General features: G+C 56.1%; 1 protein-coding gene across 1 annotated transcript in view; it reads left to right on the forward strand.

The window, feature by feature from the left end:
* The window catches only part of TBCD (tubulin folding cofactor D), a gene marked incomplete at both ends in the record, with an annotated part of 136,773 nt that overhangs the window by 104,368 nt on the left and 12,351 nt on the right, over positions 1-20,054 (forward strand). The window contains 14 exons of the mRNA XM_080714184.1: positions 1,426-1,486; positions 3,011-3,033; positions 6,141-6,172; positions 7,989-8,051; positions 8,918-8,994; positions 10,480-10,561; positions 12,360-12,478; positions 13,300-13,391; positions 14,076-14,213; positions 15,928-16,011; positions 16,449-16,607; positions 16,676-16,814; positions 17,068-17,189; positions 19,025-19,102. Of these exons, the coding sequence (XP_080570310.1) occupies positions 1,426-1,486; positions 3,011-3,033; positions 6,141-6,172; positions 7,989-8,051; positions 8,918-8,994; positions 10,480-10,561; positions 12,360-12,478; positions 13,300-13,391; positions 14,076-14,213; positions 15,928-16,011; positions 16,449-16,607; positions 16,676-16,814; positions 17,068-17,189; positions 19,025-19,102 (1,269 nt within the window). The remainder of the gene's footprint in view (positions 1-1,425; positions 1,487-3,010; positions 3,034-6,140; positions 6,173-7,988; positions 8,052-8,917; positions 8,995-10,479; positions 10,562-12,359; positions 12,479-13,299; positions 13,392-14,075; positions 14,214-15,927; positions 16,012-16,448; positions 16,608-16,675; positions 16,815-17,067; positions 17,190-19,024; positions 19,103-20,054) is intronic.

The following is a 20,054-nucleotide window of genomic DNA, read 5'->3' on the forward strand; positions in this document are numbered from 1 at the left end:
CAGCCTCCCAAATGCTAAGATTACAAACGTGTGCCACCATGCCCGGCTCATTAGTTTCTTTTAAAACGTAAAAATTTGCCGGGCGTGGTGGCGCACGCTTGTAATCCCCGCGCTTGGGAGGCAGAGACAGGAGGATCGCGCAGGTTTTAAGCCAGCCGCGCGCGCTGGTTTAGGAGACCCTGTTTCCAAAATGAAAATGTAAAAAATAGGTCTGGGAGTGTAGCCCGGAGGAGGTAGAAGGGCTTCCAGGAACCCCAGTACCACCAAAAAAAAAAAAAGGTAAAAATTTTGAAAGCTTTTAAAATTTAAAAATTAAATCTTTTTTTTTTTTTTTTTTTTTTTTTTTGGTGGTACTGGGGTTCCTGGAAGCCCTTCTACCTCCGGGCTACACTCCCAGACCTATTTTAACATTTTTATTTGGAAACAGGGTCTCCTAAGCCAGCGCGCGCGGCTGGCTTCGAACCTGCGCGATCCTCTTGTCTCTGCCTCCCAAGTGCGGGGATTACAAGCGTGCGCCACCACGCCCGGCTGTAAATCTTATTTTAATATTAAACTTTTTTTTACTTTAACAATTCTCCAGTATTTTCTGAAAACACTAGAGAACATAAGTTGGAAAGTCCCTGAAATTTTTTCCGTTGGCCATTTCAGACAAACACCAGCCAGCAGGAGGCCGGTGGCGGCGGCTAGGTGGGGTGACCACGAGCTGCCTGCTGTCCTGTTCCTCTTTTCACGCAACACTTCTCAGTAGTAAATCTCTCGGTCACACCGTGATGTCTGTGGCCTGGCTCTTGACTCCGGTTTGAGAAAACTGTGTCTTATGTTACATTATGTTGTTCTAGGTGACTTCCTAGAGCAGGAGGAGAGGCTGGATTGTGGCCCCACTTGGCCCGCAGCTGTCCCAGGAGGTTAAGCCACCCCAGCCCTGTAGCACAGGCTCGCCACTTGGGATCTGTTGTGGCCTCACTCTCCCAGGCTGTGGGAGGAGGCACAGGCTAAGTCCTCCGTGCCGATGGCACAGGGCACCTGCCATTCCCAGCAAGGCACTGCGGCCACACCAGTGAGCGTTGACTCATGCCCCGTGTTCATTGGGGTGGTCACTGCATCCCTGCCTGGCTCGTGTCAGGTTGTAGAGCCCAGGAGGAAAGCGAGTGTTCTGTCAGGACCATCACTCACCCTCAAGACTGGGGTGTGAGGTCCACAGCAGCCATGGGCTCCTCGTGTCCTAATTGCAGGGTTGGCTGTGACCTCTGCAAACTGGCTGCACAGACGGAGCTTGACCCTGTGTCCACCTGCTCTGACCTGACACGGGCTCGCCCCGCGGGCATCCTAAACGGGAAGCAGGTCTTTATGAGCCCATCTCTTCCTTCCTTGCACCTGGGCTCAGGGCTTGAGTTGTGACCTTAGCACTCTGTCTGACCTTTGCAGGCCCCTGACAGACTACCTGGATGAGAAGGCAGTAGAGGGCCTGAAGCAGATTCACCAGCAGGTCTGTGTGACTCCCCAAAGCTCACTCCTCGGGAAGGCACGGGGCTTTGGCTCAGTCATCACCTCCTCGGCCTCACCTGAAGCCCTGGGCCACTGCACACTTGGCTCTGAGGCTCGGGATGCTGATGGCCTTGGGCACTCCCCGTCTGCCTGGGAGTGTGGGGTGTGTGCTGATGGCCCTGGGTGGGCTCTCCCCGTCTGCCCGGGTGTGTCATGTGTGGGGTGTGGGAGTGTCTCACTCCCTCGATATCTCATGGGGCTGGCCCTGGCTTCTCTGGAAGGGATGGGGCGCCAGCCTGTCCTTATGTGGCAGGCTGGTCAGGCTAATTGCACAGGCTTGATGGGTTCCCGGTAGGGCTGGGTCTGTTTCTGCCAGTGCTGTGCTCTCAGGCCTCTCTGTCCTTGTGGGGAACGGGCACCTGCCTCTGAAGGCGTTTGGTTTCCACCTGTGTGTTCAAAGCTGCTGTCCCAAGTTTCTTGAAATTAAATCCAGAATTCTGTATGCGTAATTCTCTGTGGAGAAGGTGTGTGCATTCTGGTTTTTCAAGATTCTTAAAGCCCCTGTGACTCCAAGGAGGTAAGGTATGAACTACAGCTCTCCTATTTTAGGAGGAGTTCAAAATCATTCCTAGGAGTTGAATAGCTTTATTATTTCTTGTTGAGATAGAGTTTTCTACTCCTCAGGGTTCACCTCTTCTATAATAACAGGCCGCTGGGTCTCAGGTCCTCCTCCTTTTGGATCACTAACTTGATGATCCTGGCAAAGCCCTTAGGGAAGTTGCTTATACCTCTCACTTAAAGAGAAGCATGGCCTGCTTGTCTAGCTCTGGAGGCTGAAGCAGGATTCACCCAGAGCAGTGCCTAGAAGAACAGAGCCGCCAAGTCCTCTGAGCCAGGGCTTCCTATGTTGCGAAGGATACGTAATAATAGGACTACTTCTTCCTTTAGTATTTGTGAGAATTTAGAAAAGTGTTTAGAAGCCATGTGTGGTAGCACATGCCTGTAATCACAATACTTGGGAGGCTGAGGTAGGAGGATTGCAGGTTTGCAGCCAGCTTCCAACTTAGCGAAGCCCTGTTTCAAAATAAAAATAAAATAGGGCTGCAGTGTAGCTCAGAGGTAGAATGTTCCTAGGCTCAAACCTTAGTACTACAAATAAAATGAAATGAAAATTTGAAAAAGTAACGTGTCTAAAGAGTTCTGTGGCGTTTCCCGCAGTGTGTGAGCATTCTCGTGCTTCAGAGTTCTCCTGTGGTCAGCACTGTGGCTGAGCAGCTTTGGGGAGGCCAGGTGTCTGGCCGGGGCCAGCGCACCACCTGGTCCTGGGTGCCCTCCTCCCTTCTCCCTGAAGAGGCGGGGGCTTCTTCCCAGACCCTCCCGGTTGTCTCTTGCCGCCCAGGCCTGGCAGTGCTGGGCTCTGCCACCCAGTTGGAGTTTTTGTGTTGATTATCATCACTGTTATATGCATATTGTCCTACTTAGAAATCCCAAATTCCTGAAATGAGTAACTTTTGACTTTTTCCAGCTCCACGATCATCAGCTGTACAGGTAAGCTTCACAGAGCTCCAGTTCTCATGTGGCGGGTCTTGACCAGAAGGGTGTGAGGGGAGCAGGCTGGGCTGGGGAGCTGGCTCTGGAGGGAGCGCCTGCCACTGCCTTCTGCCGGTGCCTCCCAGGACATGTGCCCCACGAGGTTGTCTGACTGTCAGCGGGTGCACTTGGATGTGAGGGGCTGAGCAGGGCCAGGCTGAGGGTCCTCCTCCCTGGGGCAGTACTCCCGCCCAGCCCCAGCCTCTCCTGTCTTTCTCTGCGGTCTTGTCTCTTCTGGAATTTTGTGCAGAGGGGTTCCTAGAATGCAGAGCCTCTTGGGTCTGGTTCCTCTCACCACGTATGCTGTTTGAGGCTCACTTGGGGGTCACTCTGCCCCAGTGTGGGCCTGGCGGAACCCTGCCCCCGCTGGGCCGAGGCACTTCGATCTGGGGAGAGCTGCTCTGGATGTGTGGTGTGCACAGGTGCCGGTTCTCTTGGGTAGATGCCAGGAGTGGTTGTCTAGATCTTGTGGCACGGATGACAGTCTTCTGTAGAGGGTCCCTTGGTGCCACCCACCTCTGGCCAGGTGTGGTCGGCCTCACCCAAGCCATCTTTGTGGTTGTAGCCATCTTGTTCCTGGCTGACTGCATCAGCATGGCCTGCATTTCCCTGAGACCAGCACACCGAGATCTTTGTGCTGCTTGGGCGCTCTAGTCTGCTGTGTGGAAGTGGTTGTTCAGAGTTCTGTTCATTAAAGAGTTTTATTATCTGTCTTCTTATTTTTTATGATCTGTCTTATTGAGTGTGTGTGTGCGTGTGTGTGAGTTACTGGGGGTTGAAACCATGGGTGTTCTACCACTGAGCTCTGCACCCGGCCCTGTTTTTTTTTTAATTTTTATTTAATTAATTGGTTAATTTATTTTTAAGCTGAATAGAAAGTGTGTATTAGCCAACTGGTGACTACACTGCAGTGTGTCTAGTCCCCGAGTACAGCCCTGAGCCGTTTGTCTTTTTCCTGTTTTGTATTTTGAGTGGCCAAGGCTGCCTGGAGTGGGCACTGCAGGCGCTGGCCCCCCCAGTGGTCATGATCTGTTTGTCAGACCCAGGCCTCAAGCCTCCCTGCTGGGTGGCTTTGTGTGGCTTCCTCTTGCCCCTTGTTGCCCTCATGAGCTTGTGGGCCCCAGGGCACCTTCTGGGGCAGGAGGGCCATCTTGCTTCTCTTGCACTCTGAGGGAAGCTTCCCTCTGCCTTCAGCCGCAGGGATGGTGGTGGGCGCTCACCCTTGAGCCCCGCGGCTGTGGGAGCCGCCCCGCCTTTGGTCCTCAGGGCCGTCAGGAGGGCTCTGGCTGCTGTCATCCGTTCCCTCTGGTCTGAGCATCTCTTTCCAGCCAAGTCTTTTGGAACCTCTTCCATTCCTGCCCATGTTATAGCTGCTGCTGAGCCCCCACCCAAGTTTGAGTAGCAGTTTCTTAATTGTCTAGTGGCATGATGAATTAACTTCCAAACATCTTTAAGAGTATCTAATTTTTGCAGTTTGCCTAATGCAGCAGCAGGGACTTAGGAGACGACTTGGTTTTACTTAGGATTTGCTCTTGCAGTGTGGTGCAGAGCGCTGCGTGGCTCACGGTGTCGGCAGGTGGTGTCTCAGCCTGCGGAGTGGACGTGTGGGCCCCCATGGGCAAGGCAGCTCTGATTCCTGCTGACTCCCACGTTCTTGCCGATCGGGACACGCTTCAGAATTTGTAGCAGGCTGTCTGGCAATGAGAAGCGTAGGGAAGACACACAAGCTCAAGTTTGCTGCTCTAGAGTCTGCTCACACTGGGGCCTTGATTCCCTCATTGATCTAGCAGAGTGGAAGTGGGGGTCTTTGATTCTGCTGTTACTCTTCTATAGATTAATTACAATTTTGATTTTCTTCTGGTATTATGGATTGAACCCAGGGCCTTGGCACATGCTAGGCAAGCACTCTACCACTGAGCCACATCCCCCGTCCTACAGTTTTTTATTTGGAGACAAAGTCTTGTTAAGTTGCTCAGTTAGAATCCTCCTGCCTCCGCCTCCCGAGTGCCTGAGATTACAGGTGTGGCTGCTGCACCCAGTTGTTATGTTCCTCTTACTGGTGTTAGATTGTCTGTTTCTGGTGCACATTTGGTCCTCAGGCCTGCCATGAAGTTTGGGTCTGGAGCACCAGAGGTCCCATTGCCGAGGTGGTCCCCAAGCTCTGAGGAGCGGCCCGCCGTTCCTCCCAAGTGTTTTCTTCCAGGCTGCAGCAGGGCCGTCCAGGCATGTGCAGGCCGGTACTGACCACGGGCTGTCCATCCCTGCTCTGAGCAGCTTCCAGCCCCATGGGCTCGCCCCTCCACCTGGACCTCCTCTCGTGGCAGGGTGGCCTAGTGTGGTTGTGGCTTCCCCACTCTGTCTGGAGACTCCCCTGGTGGCCCTCCGTGTGCTGGGCCTGTCCTGGCCCTCTCTGTCAGGGCCTGCCTCAGCATGGGCTGCATCTGGTCTGCTTTTCCATCTGTTGGAGACAGGAGGCAAATCTGGAGCCTTGCTCTGTCTGAGCCTGCAGTCAAAGCCTGAGGCGTCTGCTCTGCCTCTGGTCAGAAGCTCCTCGCCCTGCCGACAGTGCCACACACCAGGCCAGAGCCAGGTGGGCCATGCGAGGGCCTTCTGCTTATTGGTGCTTGGGGTTCGCCCTGCACGCCCCGTGATGTGGTCAGTCTGGGAAGGGTTCTGGCGTGCCATGACACCAGGGTCAGCAGCCAGCCAGGGCAGGAGCCTGTAGGACGGTCGTGCAGAGCTTTTCTGATTGCGCATTTTAACACACTTCCCATTGTTGTAGCTGTCGCTTGGTAAGGATGCTTCACTTATTTTTTTTTTAGGTCCTGGGAATGGAACCCGGGGCAGTCTACCCCTGAGCTACACCCCCAGCCCTATTTTTTACTCTTTATTTCCAAATTGGGTCTCACTGAGTTGCAAACAGCCTACCTAAGTAGTAGACGAGGCTGTCTGCGAACTGCGAACCTCCTGTCTCAGCCACCCAAATGCTGAGATTACAAGCGTGCGCCACCATGCGTAGTCTGCTTCACGTTGTTTTAACTGGACATTCTTTTTTGATTTTTCAGGGGTCTGGGAGGAGAGCTCATGAGACAAGCAGGTAGGTCTGAGGGTGGAGGCCGTGATCCTGTATCCCAGAGGGGGAGGTCTGTGGCACACATGGCTCCTTGGATACAGTCAAGCTTGGGGTTGGGCCCTTGGTGGGCGGCAGGCAGGCTTCCATGGTGGGAGGCTGCTGGCCAGATCTGCGGCATTCAGCTCAGTCCAGCTCAGCGTAGGTGGCTCTGGTCTGGTGTGACCACTGGGCGGTGCACCGTAGGATGGGCATGGTGAGCAGAGGCCCCTTGCCCCTCCACTGAGAGATAGATGAGGAGCTTGGGGACGTCAGCCTCCAGCCTTGCCTTTGATAGCGTTTGCGTTAACTGTAACTGGTATCATACTGGGATATCTGCAGGGAGCTCACAGGATGCCAACACTCAGGGTGTCTAGGTTTGCTGAGGCCCCTTGAGGCAGACCTGCTAAGAAACGCAGCTGCCCTTTGGCTTACGTGGGGACTCTCCCTGGGTGTCCCAGCCGCAGGTGCACAGGGAGCCACTGTGGGATGGTGCACGGTGCAGGTGTGATGCCATGCTGCCAGAACAGGCTGGGTGTGGCCCTGCTGGGACAGGTGGGACTTCAGTGCCGGCTTCTAGCTGCCCAGGCAGGCTCCTACCACAGTGCCCTGTGCCTGTGAGTCTGAGGCAGTGGTGGAGGTCACTGGCTGCCGGATGGACACACGGGGCGAGGGCTGGGCACACATGGTGGGTTCCTGCCAGGCTCCCAGGCTTCTTCCTCCGCGAGGCCACCAGACAGGCTTTTAGGGCTCCCAGGCTGCACACAGCACTTGAGCTGTGTTTGGTGGGTACTAGGGTCCTCTACCCTGCCTGGCAAGCCCTGCTGTGGACGTGGTAGTCATTGTTTTCTAAATCGGTGAGACAGCACTCATGGGTGTCAAGGTTCACCCGAGAGCCCTTAGTCCTGGTCCAGACCCGTCCTTGAGGCGGTGGCCCCTTCTTTGCTCCTGAAAATGTGTGGCCTAATGTGGCCCTGCATTGGTGCTCCCAGTCTGACCTTTGCTGTACCTCCGGAACCCATCGCCCTGTGCCTTTGGGGCAGCCCAGGTGCCCACTGGTCTGCACGCCTGCCCATGGCAGAGCGCTTCCTCTGTGGTGCAGACAGGCCTGCAGGGCGTCAGGTGCTTGCACAGTGTCAGTCAGCCTGCTGATGGCCTTACTCACCTGAGTCCTCTGCTCAACCCCAGGGGCCTGTGTCCCGGGGGATCTGTATTGAGGTCCAGGACTGATGACGCCTCCTCGTGGAGCGCCTTTGACTGGGCTGGTGGTGTGGACTGGATTAAAATGAGCCCTGGAGTTCATGGGCTGGAGGCAGCCCTGTTGGAGGCGGGCTGGGTGCTGGGGATGGGCCCAGGGTATGGCCGAGGACAGTGCTTCCCAGGCCAGCTGCTGAAGTGTCCTGCTCCTCCTCACGCGTTTCTGACCATCTTGCCTTAATTGCCTGCAGCCCTGGCTCCTGCTCTGCAGCTGGTGTAAAATGGCGGGCTGTGTATGGGCTGACATCTCTAGGTGTGTAAGCAGATGGGGCAGCCTTCCTTGGTTGTGCACACCAGACTTTGGATCACAGAGAGAATGCTGACGGAAATGGCTGGGTCCTCAGCGTATGCGTGCCCTCTCTGGAGTGCCCCGCCTTCTCTGCCCAGCTGTGTCAACCTGTCCTCCAGGCTGCCCAGCCGAGGGGCACCTGGGCTCACCTGGAGCCGGAAAGAGGAGCTCAGCGCCTGGCAGTGTGCGGCTCAAGACAGTGAGGCTGAGGGCAAGAGACACTGTGGGAGAAGTGATTTTTTCCTTTTCTTTTTCCAGTGTGCATTTTAATAGAGAAGCTGTCCCTTTCCCGAATGCCCTTCAAAGGTGACACCGTGATTGGTAAGTGCTTTTCTTCTCACTGCCACATCTGGTAGTGTTTTTCTCCACAGCTGCTTCAAGTTACCAAGTTAGAACGCACAGGACTGTGGTTGAAAGGGTCTTGAGCCTGGAAAACCTTGTCTTAAGATTGCCACCTGCTCCTGCCATCTCTGTGCAGGCTGAAGGGGTTTCCAGTCCCTCCCGCACTTCTCCTGGCTGTGGCCCTGGCTGGTGCGGCCGTACCCAGGGCCAGGCCTCCTGTCAGCCCTCTCCCGACACATGGTCAGGGCCTGCCTTGATCTCCAGCCTCGGGTCCCTGTTGTTATGTTCTGAGTAGAATAAGCACTTGTTAGCCGGGCGTGGTGGTGCACACTTGTAATCCCCACGCTTCGGAGGCGGAGACAGGAGGATCGCGCAGGTTCAAAGCCAGCCTCAGCTACTTAGTGAGGCCCTCAGCAACTTAGTGAGACCCTGTTTCCAAATAAAGTATAAAATAGGTCTGGGAGTATAGCCTGGAGGTAGAAAGCCTCTGGGTTCCACCTCCAGGACCACCAAAAAAAAAAAAAAAAAAAAAAAAAGAATAATAAGCACTTGTTGCCAGCTCATTTACTGGATGTGGGTTGGGTTGAATATTTGGGTTTAGATGGACAGGGGCTGGAGAAGGTTGGTTGAGGGAGAAAGTAAGACCGCTTGAGGGGTGCAGCGTCTCCTCTAACCAGGGGCCTCCGGGCTTCCGTGCAGCCTGAAGGAGGCTCACTCTAGGTGTCTTCAGATCCATCCCAAAAGTCACCATCTGGTTTAAGGCTTGGCAAAGGATGTGTTCATTATCGTCAGTTTCGGCTGGATGCCCTGAACTGGGTGAGTGAGTGCATTTGTTTCTTTCACAGAGGGCTGGCAGTGGCTGATAAACGACACTCTGAGAAGTCTGCACCTCGTTTCCAGTCATGCCAGACAGCAGATCAAGGTGCACGCACAGAACCCCCCGTTGCGTGGCCTCGAGTGGGGACACTCGCGGTTCTCATAGTGTTTGTCTCAGAGTCCCTTCTGCGCACTGATCGACGGTTGATAAACACAGTTATTACATTTGGATTCTAGATACTGTCTATGGGACTTAAAACCGGGAAGCCCAGGCCGCCGTTAGTCGCGGAATGGTCACTTTTTCTTGCTGCTGTTTCTGACTCTACTAAATATGCTCACCTTTGAAACACTTTCCTTGGCATGGACAGTAGGTGCTCGGGGACTCTGGGTCCTGGGCGTCTAGGCTGGGAACCCTTGCGATGCATCCAGAGTCTGCCTGAGCACACGGACCTAGGGGTTTCGTGCAGGGGAACGGCTGTGTGCCTGGGTCTCAGCCGGCAGAGCTGTGGTGCTGAGCCCATCCTGCAGGCAGTGGGCCGTAGGTGGCGCTGGCGGGTTTCAGCTGAGAATGGGGAGAGCACATGCATGTGCCCTTGGTGCCCTCCTGTCTCCTCTGCGTCTCCATACTTCCCCAGAGCTAGCAGAGTCCACTTTTCATTTTTGTGGGGTTTTCTATTTTGGTAGTGATACTGGGGATTGAACCCGGGGGCGTTCTACCTCTGAGCTACATCCCAGCCCTATTTTATTTTTTATTTGGATACAGGATCTTGCAAAGTTGCTAAGTTTTTGAGGTTGGCCCAGCCTGCAATTCTCCTGTCTTTGCCTCCCACTTGCAGAAATGTGGCAACACACCCAGCCCGTGTTTGTTTGATTTTCTTTTCTTAAATATCTCTAACAGTATCACCCATTGCCAGCTCACCCTGCAGTGGTCATGGTAGTTTGCTCCTTGGATCATGCAAGTGACATACAGCTCTGTGATGTGGCGTCCAGGGGACGTGGGTCTCGGCTCCTGGTGCTCGCCTGCCCTCTGGCTCATCTCGGGCTGCTCTGTTGGCCCGGCCCCACTGGTGGGAGGCAGCAGGAAGAGCCACGAGTCCAGCCTTTGCTGTGCTGCCAAGTCCTGCTCTTGGTGGCCTTCAGGGTTGGTTCCCAAGGGCTCACGCAGCACAGCCCTGTCCTCCTGACCCAGCACACCCTCATGTTCCAACCTGGGACCTGCTGTCCTCTGACCGCTGCCCGCACAGCTGGGTCTTGAGCTCTCCCTCCCTCACTCACACCACACTTTCCTTCTGGCACCCCTGCTGGGAAGGGATAATGCTCCAGCCTACACTGTGCCGCGTTAGAAGATGAACCTGCCCTGTGAGGGAGAGACAGCCAAGGTCTCCATTCATTAGAGCAGAAAATGATGACTGTGGCCAGTGTCTCTGACAGACACCATGAGTAGGCGCTCGTTCAAGGGAAGGAGTGACATCGTCTTGTCAGTTTCTGTTTTAAACATAAGCACAGTGCCTGGACTTGGGGATGTTGTGTGGCTGTGGCCAGGGGCTTTCGTAGGCAGAGCCCTGTGTATTCTCGTCTTTCTCTGCTCTAGGAAGCGGCCATCTCGGCCCTGGCTGCTCTCTGCAGTGAATACTACACGAAGGAGCCTGGGGTGGCGGATCCTGCAGTTCAGGGTGAGTGGGCCGTTCGTGCATGTGGGGCCTCCAAGGGAAGAGGCAGGGCGGGCGGGCCTGGGGGGAGTGGCTGCAGCCTTCGGGGCTGCTCTGGAGCTGGTCTGTGGGCACCAGGCAGTGGCTGGGGGGAGAAGGGCCATTTTTGTATAGCTGTTGGCTCCTCCTGGACTGGGCCAGTGCATCTGGACACTGTCCAGCCTGGCCGTGCAAGGACTGACCTCCACCTGAGTGAGGAACCTCCTGTCATGGGCCATTGCTGCCCATGCCAGGCCCGCTTGTCCCACGCAGGTCATGGCTGTTTACTTGGGGATGGGCTCCGTTCCCTCTGCGGTGCTGTCTCCACACTCTGTTTCCCCTCTGGCTTCGCCATGTCACCCAACTTGTTGGTGTGTCTTTGCTTCAGCTCCTGGGGGTGATGGTTTCTCACCCTCCTCTCCTGCCTCTCCCCAGGGCTTTGCTCTTGCAGTTCGTCATCATGTCTATATTGAAAGATGAACGTTTTAGAATCTGTGTGCTGTGATGGCCTTCGACTGGCCTGTGCTCTTTACACATTGAGAGGTTTTGTGCCCCATGAGAATCTTGCCAGCTGTCTTCAGGGTGCGCAGCGTGTGGAGCTGCTCCGCCTCCTGCCCGCACATCCCGGCACCAGTGCAGCTGCTGAGCTGGGTCGGGGCATCCTCTGATACTGCTGTGGGATCAAGCTCTGGAGTTGTTTCCTTAGATTAGGAAGCACACTCACGTGGCATTCCTTTATGTTGCAGGACGTATACTGTAGTCACATCAAAAGTGTTTGGAACTTGGCCTCAAGTCATTGGCATTGCATGAAAATCATGTGTACGATAGTCTGAGTCTTCTGTTATTTTATAAAAACATGAAGGCGTTGTATATTATGATCTTCTATCAGACTTTCTAAATTGGTGATATTTTACAATCTCCTTTTACCACAGGCAATTCTTTGTAGGGACAGTAATATTATCTTGTATTTTCAAAAAGTGGAACAATAAGGTCATGATTTGCTCTTTGCCTAAGAAGAGAGTGCATGTTGTGTTTCCTTGAAAGTAAATAAAACTCGCGACAGTACGTGAAACGAGCACGGGATGAGGACGACAGAGTCCTTCCCTCCCGGCTCCTGCAGCAGACGTGCTCTAGCGCGGGCCTTGGCGTTTCCTGCTTGCTCCACCCTGACGTACGAGGGCAGCCAGCCTGTGGCTGGGCTCCCACTTGTCGTGTCATGCGAGGCTTCTTTGTCGGACCTGGACGTGGACATATCGTGTGCCCTGGTCTCTTGGGGTTCTGGAGGCAGGACACTCCCTGCATCCCTCTGAGCGAGTGGGTCACTCTTCCCTCAGAATTCCCCCTTGCTCCACCCTGAGCCCGAAGGCCTTAGCTCCTGCTTCTCCCGCCTCCATCCTCCCCCCGGGCCCCTGCCACTCCAGGGCATTCAGAGCTCGTGGTGCTGCACGGAGCTGCGTCTGCTCCCAGCCTCCCATGGAATCCTCGCTTGCGAGGAAGGTTCCCGCGATAGCATTTATGTTCCCAGTGAGTAAAGAATGAGAATTAGGAATGTATCTGCCTTTTCACAGCCCTCTTGAGTTTGTTTTCCTAAGAATGAGACCAGGTGGCTGAAATTGCTTATGAAAACCATAAAGCCACCTGTGAGAATTCCCCCTTTGTCTCATTTCCTGGCCCCCATGCCGAGGCCTGGAGCGCACACCGTGCCCCTCACTTGGGCTGCCCATGCGTGTCCTGGACCGTGGGCGCGGCGGGCTCAGTCTCCTCCCACCCTCCTTTTCCGCAGAGGAGCTGATTCCACGGTACCTCGCTGAGCTGCAGAGCCCGGAGGAGATGACTCGCTGTGGCTTCTCTTCAGCCCTGGGCACCCTGCCGGGCTTTCTCCTGAGAGGCTGGCTCCAGGAGGTGAGCTGCCAAGGGTGAGGGGCTGGGGCAGCAAGGTGGAGGCGTGGCTGGGCGCTCAGATGGTCCGCAGTGTCTGTGCAGTGGTGTGTGTGGCAGTGGTGTGTGTGGCCAGGCAGGGAGCGGGTACTCGATGTGGGCTTCAGCATGCCGCTGGCCGCTCCTGCAGATGGCAGGGAGCTCTTGGGTTTGCAGGAGGGGTTTGTGTCCTTGACGAGACACATTGGCCTGTGTGCTGAGTCCTGCCTCGGGTCTGGTCACGCGGGCTGGCTATGGGCAGAGGCTCCTCTGCTTGTCCTCGCTCCGGTTCTCTGGAGGACACAGCCCTGTCTCACTTTTCATGCTGCCCCCGCCCCTGCGGTCCCTTCTCAGCATCTCTGGGCTCGTGGACCTTGCCTGTGTCTCAGGGCTGGCTCCATCACTCGCCTCGACACCCTGACCCTGTCCTGTGCCCCTCGGGTCTGAGCAGTGGACGTGCGCAGCCTGGTCCTGGGCACTGTCAGCCCCGCTCGTGCCATCCTCATTCCACCAACCTTTGCTCCACCCTCTCCTCCCTCAAATGCCAGGCTCGGTATTGCAGGGCATCCCCGCTGATCTGACCTGCCCACCACCCTGGCCTGGGTGGTGGGGAGAATGTACTCTAGCCCAGCTCCTCCTGGAGGAGCCGAGTGCTGGAGGCCCCTCTCCACCTGACTGAAAGTTCACCCGGGGCTCATCTGTCTGAGATGTGGGTGACATGCAGGCGTGGCCCAGGCCGCACCTCCCTGCAGGAGAAGGGCGCTTACTCTGTAGCTGATGTTTCTCCTGGGACTCTGTTTCCTCAGGTCCTCTCAGGGCTAAGCGCAGTCACCCGCACCTCTCCCAAGGACGTGAGCTTTACCGAGGCCAGGCGGGACAGCTTGACGGCCATCTCCAGGTGAGCCCCAGTGACCTTGCCAAGCAGGCGTGATCTGCTTAGAGGCACCGCTTATTTCTTGTTTTTCTAGTTCTTCCCCTTTCAGAGGCCTGTCGGAGCGTTTCCAGCCCTGGGAGGCTCCGACTTCATCTGTTGGGTTAGAATGAACGTTAGTCTGTCCTGTGACTGGGCCTTCACCATGAGAACTGGGGAGCAGGGTGTGAGGCCAGCAGGCCCAGTAGTGAGACAGACAGACCAGAGTACACTTGGATGGGGACAGCTCAGTGGTAGCGCACTTGCCTAGTGTGCACCGGCTTCATCGTCAGCCTCAGAACCTCCCCAAAGGAGGGGGAAGGGGCTCAGCCCGAGGCCGGCAGAGGACATGGTCTCTACAGCTCGTGTACACCGTGGCCTTGGTGCCGTCCACAGTGCACAGGCTGTAGCTGCCTCTCCCTCCCCTACTCCCCTTCGGCGTCTCCAAGGGCAGCATAAGCCCTCATGTCGGGGTGGAAGAGGGAAGAGGGACCAGCCACCATGGAGACTGTCCAGGGTGACCTCACAGCCACACGCATGCTCACCCCCCCCCACGGACTCCCGAGCCTGTGTGTTCTGAGTGCTCCCCTAGAGAGAGACGTAGGTGGCTATGACAGGAAGGGTGGGCTCGCAGGGACGCAGCAGTACATACTCTACACACTTTAATTTCAGGATCTGCCAGACTGTCGGTGTGAAAGAGGGGGCCCCAGATGAAGCCCTGTGCACAGAGAATGTCCCCCAGGTTTATGCCACACTGCTCGGCTGCATGGGCGACTACACCACGGACAACAGAGGGGATGTGGGCGTCTGGTAAGGCCAGTGGCTGTGACCAAGCCTCTGCTGTCTCCATGTCCCCGAGGGCAGGGCTGGGGCTGCCACCATCCCTGCTGTGTCACGCCTGGGCTTCCCTCTGCGCTCGGGATGGCTTTCGTGCCCCTCCCCCGGTCTGCATTCTACTCTTCACTGAGGGAGAAGTTCAGTTCACACAGTGCAGTGTTGTGGGCCCCACGTTGAGGCCCCAGCTGAGGCCCTCCTGACAGGGCCCCCAAGAGCACGGGAGCCAGGAGGGGAGCGAGGCTGGCTGAGAAGGGTACTGAGTGAGTCTCGGGAGCCAGAGGGTGCTTGCGAGGAGACTCTGGTGGAGGGCTTCCAGGGCCTTGCAGACCTGGGAAGGACAGAACAGGGTGGGGTGGGGTGTTCATTAGGATGTTAGAGATGCTGACTGGTGACCCACGCTTGAAGAGACAACAGAGAACCCCGATTCTGTGTGTGTGTTTGTACTGGGGTGGACCCAGGAGCATTCTACTTCTGAGATACACCCCCAGCTCTATTCTGTTTTTTATTCTTGAAACAGGACCTTACTAAGATGCAGAGGCTGGCCACGAACCTGCTATTATCCCCTTGTTTCAACCTCTCAAGTACTAAGATTTCAGTTGTTTACTACTACACCTGGCCTAGAACTCAAAATTTGAAAACATGGCTTCTTGCTTTGAAATTTAAAAGGTGTTTTAAGCCGGGTTTGGTGGAGCACATCTGTAAGCCCAGTACTTGGGAGGCTGAGACAGGAGGATCATAGGTTTTAAGAGAGCCTCAGCAGTTCAGCCAGGCCATTTCAAAACAAAAAGTAAAAAAGGGCTGGGGGTGTAGGTCAGATGTAGAATGTCCTGGATCAAATCCTCGGTGCAGTTTATTTGTTTTTGCTTTTTGTGGCTCTGGGGATTCAACCCAGAGGATTCTACCTCTGAGCCATACCTCCAGCCCTATTTTTATTTTGAAACAGGGTCTTGCTAGGTTGATGGTCTCACTACTTGCTGAGGCTGTCCGTGAACCTGCAGTCCTCCTGTCTCGGTCTCCCAAGTACTAGGATTGCGGGCGCGTGCCACCCCCTCTGCTGCCGTTATTTCTCTGTATGCTCTTTGCCTCGTCATCTCCCTTCCCTTGTGTTCTGGACACCCAGCCAGGTGCCGTCGTCAGGCAGTTTCTCGCTTTTATCACTACACTTCATGTGAATCCTGTTCGTCTGTTCAGGCTCACTGACTCTCCCTTAGTTTCCCCCTCTGCTGTTGAACTCATCCATAAATCTTCAGTCTCATGTTTAATCATGACTCAGATCTTGATTGAGCCTGCTCCGTTTCTGCTGGCGACACTTCTGCCTCCTCCAGCGTGAGCACCCTGCACACATGCCCCGGCTCCTCTGGGCATGGCAGTCTGCCTGCAGATGTGGGTCACAGCCTTCATGCCCGGCGTAGTGTGAGAGCCAGGAGCATCTCAGCTGCCCTGCTGGCCGCTGCTCAAGTTCCTGCTGACCTGAGGTTTTGTAATCTCTGACACTCACCCCACTGAGGCCTCTCAGAGCCCAGCCCGTGGGGTGGCGGGGCTCCTGTGAGCATTTGGACTGTGCAGAGGGACCTGGATGTGCCCAGGACTTTCTCCCCTGCCTTGGCTGCTTGCAGGGTCCAGACCCGTGGGGCCTGGGAGGGCCATCTGTCCCGCATTGACTCTCCTGCCTCTTCTGGTCCTGCAGGGTCCGTAGGGCTGCCATGACCAGTCTAATGGACCTGACGCTTCTGCTGGCGCGGACCCAGCCCACGCTGATCGATGCCCACATGTGAGTGGCACGGGGGCCGCCAGGGTAACCTGCAGGGCTGCGTCTCTTCCCAGACCAGCTGCAGCCAGCAGCTCATGTCCAGGCCCCTTCTGATCTGAGCTCCCCTGGGTGGCAGCTGGACTCAGGGACACTGCATTGAGGCTGTGCTGCTGGGAGGGACTGCCACCCTTGGCTCTCTCTGGACCTGCGGCTCCTCTGCCTCCCCTGTACTTGGCCCATGCTTTTCCTTCACTCTGTCTGCTCTTCCCTCCCTCCTCTCAGCCCCGGCCACCTCCCCTGTCCTCCTCCTCGCTCTCCACCACCCCTCAGGCTTGTTCCTTCCACCCCAAGCCCTCACCAGCTCCTGGGGGTGACAGTGGCAGGCATGGCCCCCGTCCCACTAGTGGCCACCTCAGTGTGTGTTCCGTTGGACTGACGGGCGGACCCTTGGTTTGCAGCTGTGAGCGCCTCATGTGCTGTGTGGCTCAGCAGGCCAGCGAGAAGATCGACCGGTGTCGCGCCCACGCAACTCACACGTTCCTGACACTCCTGCACTTTGACGACCCTCCTATCCCTCATGTTCCCCACCGAGGAGAACTGGAAAAACTGTTTCCCAGGTAGTGTTGGATGCAGGGTCGCTGTGCGGCTCTGCCAGATGTATCCTCAAGGAATTACTCTCTTGCAGGGCTGAGGTGGCCTCAGTGGACTGGAATGCAGCTTCCCAGGCCTTCCCTCACGTCACCCAGCTTCTGGGGCTGCCCACTTACCGCTACCACGTCCTGCTGGGCCTGGCTGTGTCTGTCGGAGGCTTGACAGAGTCAACGGTGAGAGGCGGCGGCTCTTCCTCCAGGCACATGGGGGACTGGCTCACTCTGCTTGGGCCCTGCCTGTCTGCCCTGGGCCCAGGCTGCAGGGTCCTGTGAGTCCCTGATGAAGTGACCGGGCTCTGTGGTCGAGCCCACTGTCTGGTAGCCGAGCATCGCTGGATCCTCACAGCTTGTTGCTCACGGTGCAGGTCCTGCGGCAGTGAGGGAGAGTGTGGGCCGGGCTTCCTCTTGACCGCCCTCTGTGCTACAGGTCAGGTACTCCACGCAGAGCCTCTTCGAGTACATGAAGGGCATCCAGAAGGACCCACAGGCCCTGGGGAGCTTCAGCGGGACCCTCCTGCAGGTCTTCGAGGATAACCTCCTGAACAACAGGTGAGGGCTCCTTGTGGCCGGGAGGGCGTGTGTGGGTCCTGTTGCCCCGGGGCCCAGGTCTCTTAGAAGCTGAAGGGCAAGGTGGGGTGTGGGTTTGTCGCAGCTAGCAGGTGAGGTGTGGGCACAGAAAGCACATGGCTCCCTGCTGAGCTGGGCGGCCGAGCCAGCACCTTCCTGGGCCTTCTCCCTGCCTGCACTTGGGCAGGGAAATGACCTTTTCTTGTGTGCAGCAGAAGTGAAGATAAGGGGAAGTGGGACATGGCCCCATCTGCAAGAGGTTCCCTCAGTGCCTGGGATGACAGCTCAGCACCTCAGGGAAGCTCTTGGCTCTGGCTTCCAGCAGCTGCTTGTACACGGAGGTGGTCAGAGGCTCTGTGGGCCTTGACCACAGAGATTCTCTTGTGACCCTGTCTGGCTACGGAGCCCTCAGCCTTGCAGACACACTGCCCGCAAGCAGGGCCTCAGCCTTCCTTCCCGTCTGAGCTTGGAGATGGCCCGTGAGGCCTGGGGATCACAGCCCATGCGTGGCTGTCACGTGGCCAGTGGCGCCCGCAAAGCCCTCCCTTGCCCTGCCCCAGCAGCCACAGATCTATAGTCGTGGAAGCTCGGATCGTGTTTTATGGTTTTTAGAAGGCATCAGGCAGTACCTTCTCTGGGCCTGTCTTGATCAGTACAGTGACTTTAGGGTCGCCCATTTCTCAGTCCCTGAGTAGTGGTCCGTCCTGGCAGGGACTGACTCCTTTGTCATTGAGCATCTGAGTCATCTCCACCCTGGGCCTTATAAACAGAGCGGCAGCAAACATGTCAGGGTGAGTCTGTGTATAGGACAACATCCCCTTTTCTGTGACGGGCCTTGCCTGGGGGCCTTCTCTAGGCAGCAGAGTTCCATTTGCACCTGCTAGTGCTGAAGGCAAGGGCAGCCTCTTCACACCTTCCACGGTGAGGTGTCTGTTTCCATTGCTTGTTTTGTGTGTGTTGAGGGGTATACTGGGGGTTGAACCCAGGGGCATTCTACCCCTGAGCTATACCCCCAATCCTTTTATTATTTTTGTTTGAAACAGGATCTTGGTAGGTTGTGGAAAATTTTAAGTTGCTGAGGCTGGCTTTGAACCTTGGATTCTTCTGCCTCAGCCTCCCAAGTCCGGGGATTACAAATGTGTACCACCACGCCAGGCCTGCTGCCTGTTTTTTAGTGGCTTCCCCACTACTGCTGTTTTTGGAGGTTCCTTTATGTATGCTAGATAGATCCTCTGTCAAATACGGGATTTGCAGATAAGTCCAGCTCTTGCTTGTCTTGTTCTTAGCAGGCTCATGTAGCAAATATCATAGGCTTTGACGAGATAGCATATCCCCTTGTATCTAAGGAATCTTGGCCTAGTTTGAAGTCCTGGGGATTTTCTGTGATGTTTTCTTTGCGAAGTTCCAGGGGTGGGCTTCGTAGCTAGTCCTTCAGTCCATTTTGAGTTGGTCTTGCATGTAGACGAGGCTCAGTGTCATTTTTGTCTGGGGATACCCAGCTGTCCAGCCTGCCTCAAGGAGTCTCTGCATGTGCCTGGCTACCGGGTAGCTCTCGAACAGCAGTGGCAGCTCCAGCTCCGTCCTCCCTCTGTGGTGGTTTGGAGATCCCTTTGTGTCCACATGGATTCTAAGGTTGGCTGGTCAGTGTCTAGGATGGCGCTCCAGGGTTCTGGCAGGGTGCTCCTGACTCCGCGGCCCATGTAGGAGAGTGACTCCTGAGGAGCTTCCCTTGCCATCGGTGCCTGCCTGCTCGCCCCAAAGCAGTCCCAGTGCCGAGGTGCTTGGTATCTGGGACTCATGCACTCCTCTCCCCTCAGGGTGTCTGTGTCGCTGCTGAAGATGCTGGACCAGATGCTGGCCAATGGGTGCTTCGATATCTTCACCACGGAGGAGAAGTGAGGACCTGTTTTCTTCCTGTCTGGCTAGCCCGAGAGACTCACGTTTTGTTTTTATTTTTTCTCTTTTGTGATGGGGCCTAAGTTACCCAGCTGGCCTTGCACTCACTTCTTCCAAGTAGCTGGGAGTCCAGGCACCTGGCACTGCCCTAAAGCAGCTTACATTAAAACACACACACTACTGGGGTCCAGAGCTGGGCCACGAGCCGACTCTCCAGGGCACTCGAGGTCAGTGCTGCAGAGAGTGAACACAGTCAGCACTGGTGGTTGAGGGGTGGGGGTGGCACCTGCTGCCCAGGTGGAAGATACCCATGCAGGCGAGGGGTCCCACTTGCTGGGGCTGGGGTCAGAGTTGCTCTGGAAGCCACTAGAAGGGACCTGGGCTGGATGGTGGATGTGGACCAGGCAGGAGAGCCGGGCTGGTAGTGAGGACAGGGTGCGTTCCTGTGTCTACTGCGACTGCCGGCGGGGCATGGTGTGAGGATGTGCGGGTGCTGTGTCCTGCCTTTGTATGTAGCGGGGCTCCTCATTCATCCATGTAGGGAAACGTCCCCACCACAGTGACATCTGTCCCCCAGCCCTGGCACCACGTGAGTAAGCCACGCTCCATGGGCGTGGTCTTTTGCTATGAATTCCTCATGGCTGTTGTTAGGTCCCAGGTCTGTGATTCATCTTGTTGGGCTGGATAATTATGTTTTCTGGGAAGACTCCTGAGCTTCCTTCCGGGATAGCCACGTTCCCAGTCTTTGGAGATTGCTCTCAAGCTGCTGGGGACCCGTGCAGTGTGGTCTCACGTCACCTTCCTGCTCCAGTCTTGGCTTGCGGCAACTTCCTCTTCGAGCCTGCTGTCCTGGCTGGGGTGGGTTGTGGCGACCAGGACTCGGGTACATCCTTGAGGCCCGAGAGGCCCTCTCGCCTCAGGTGCTTTACGGTGAGAGCTTCTCAAAGCTGT

This window comes from Muscardinus avellanarius (genome assembly GCF_963383645.1).
Source record: "Muscardinus avellanarius genome assembly, chromosome: 16".
NCBI lineage: Eukaryota > Metazoa > Chordata > Mammalia > Rodentia > Gliridae > Muscardinus > Muscardinus avellanarius.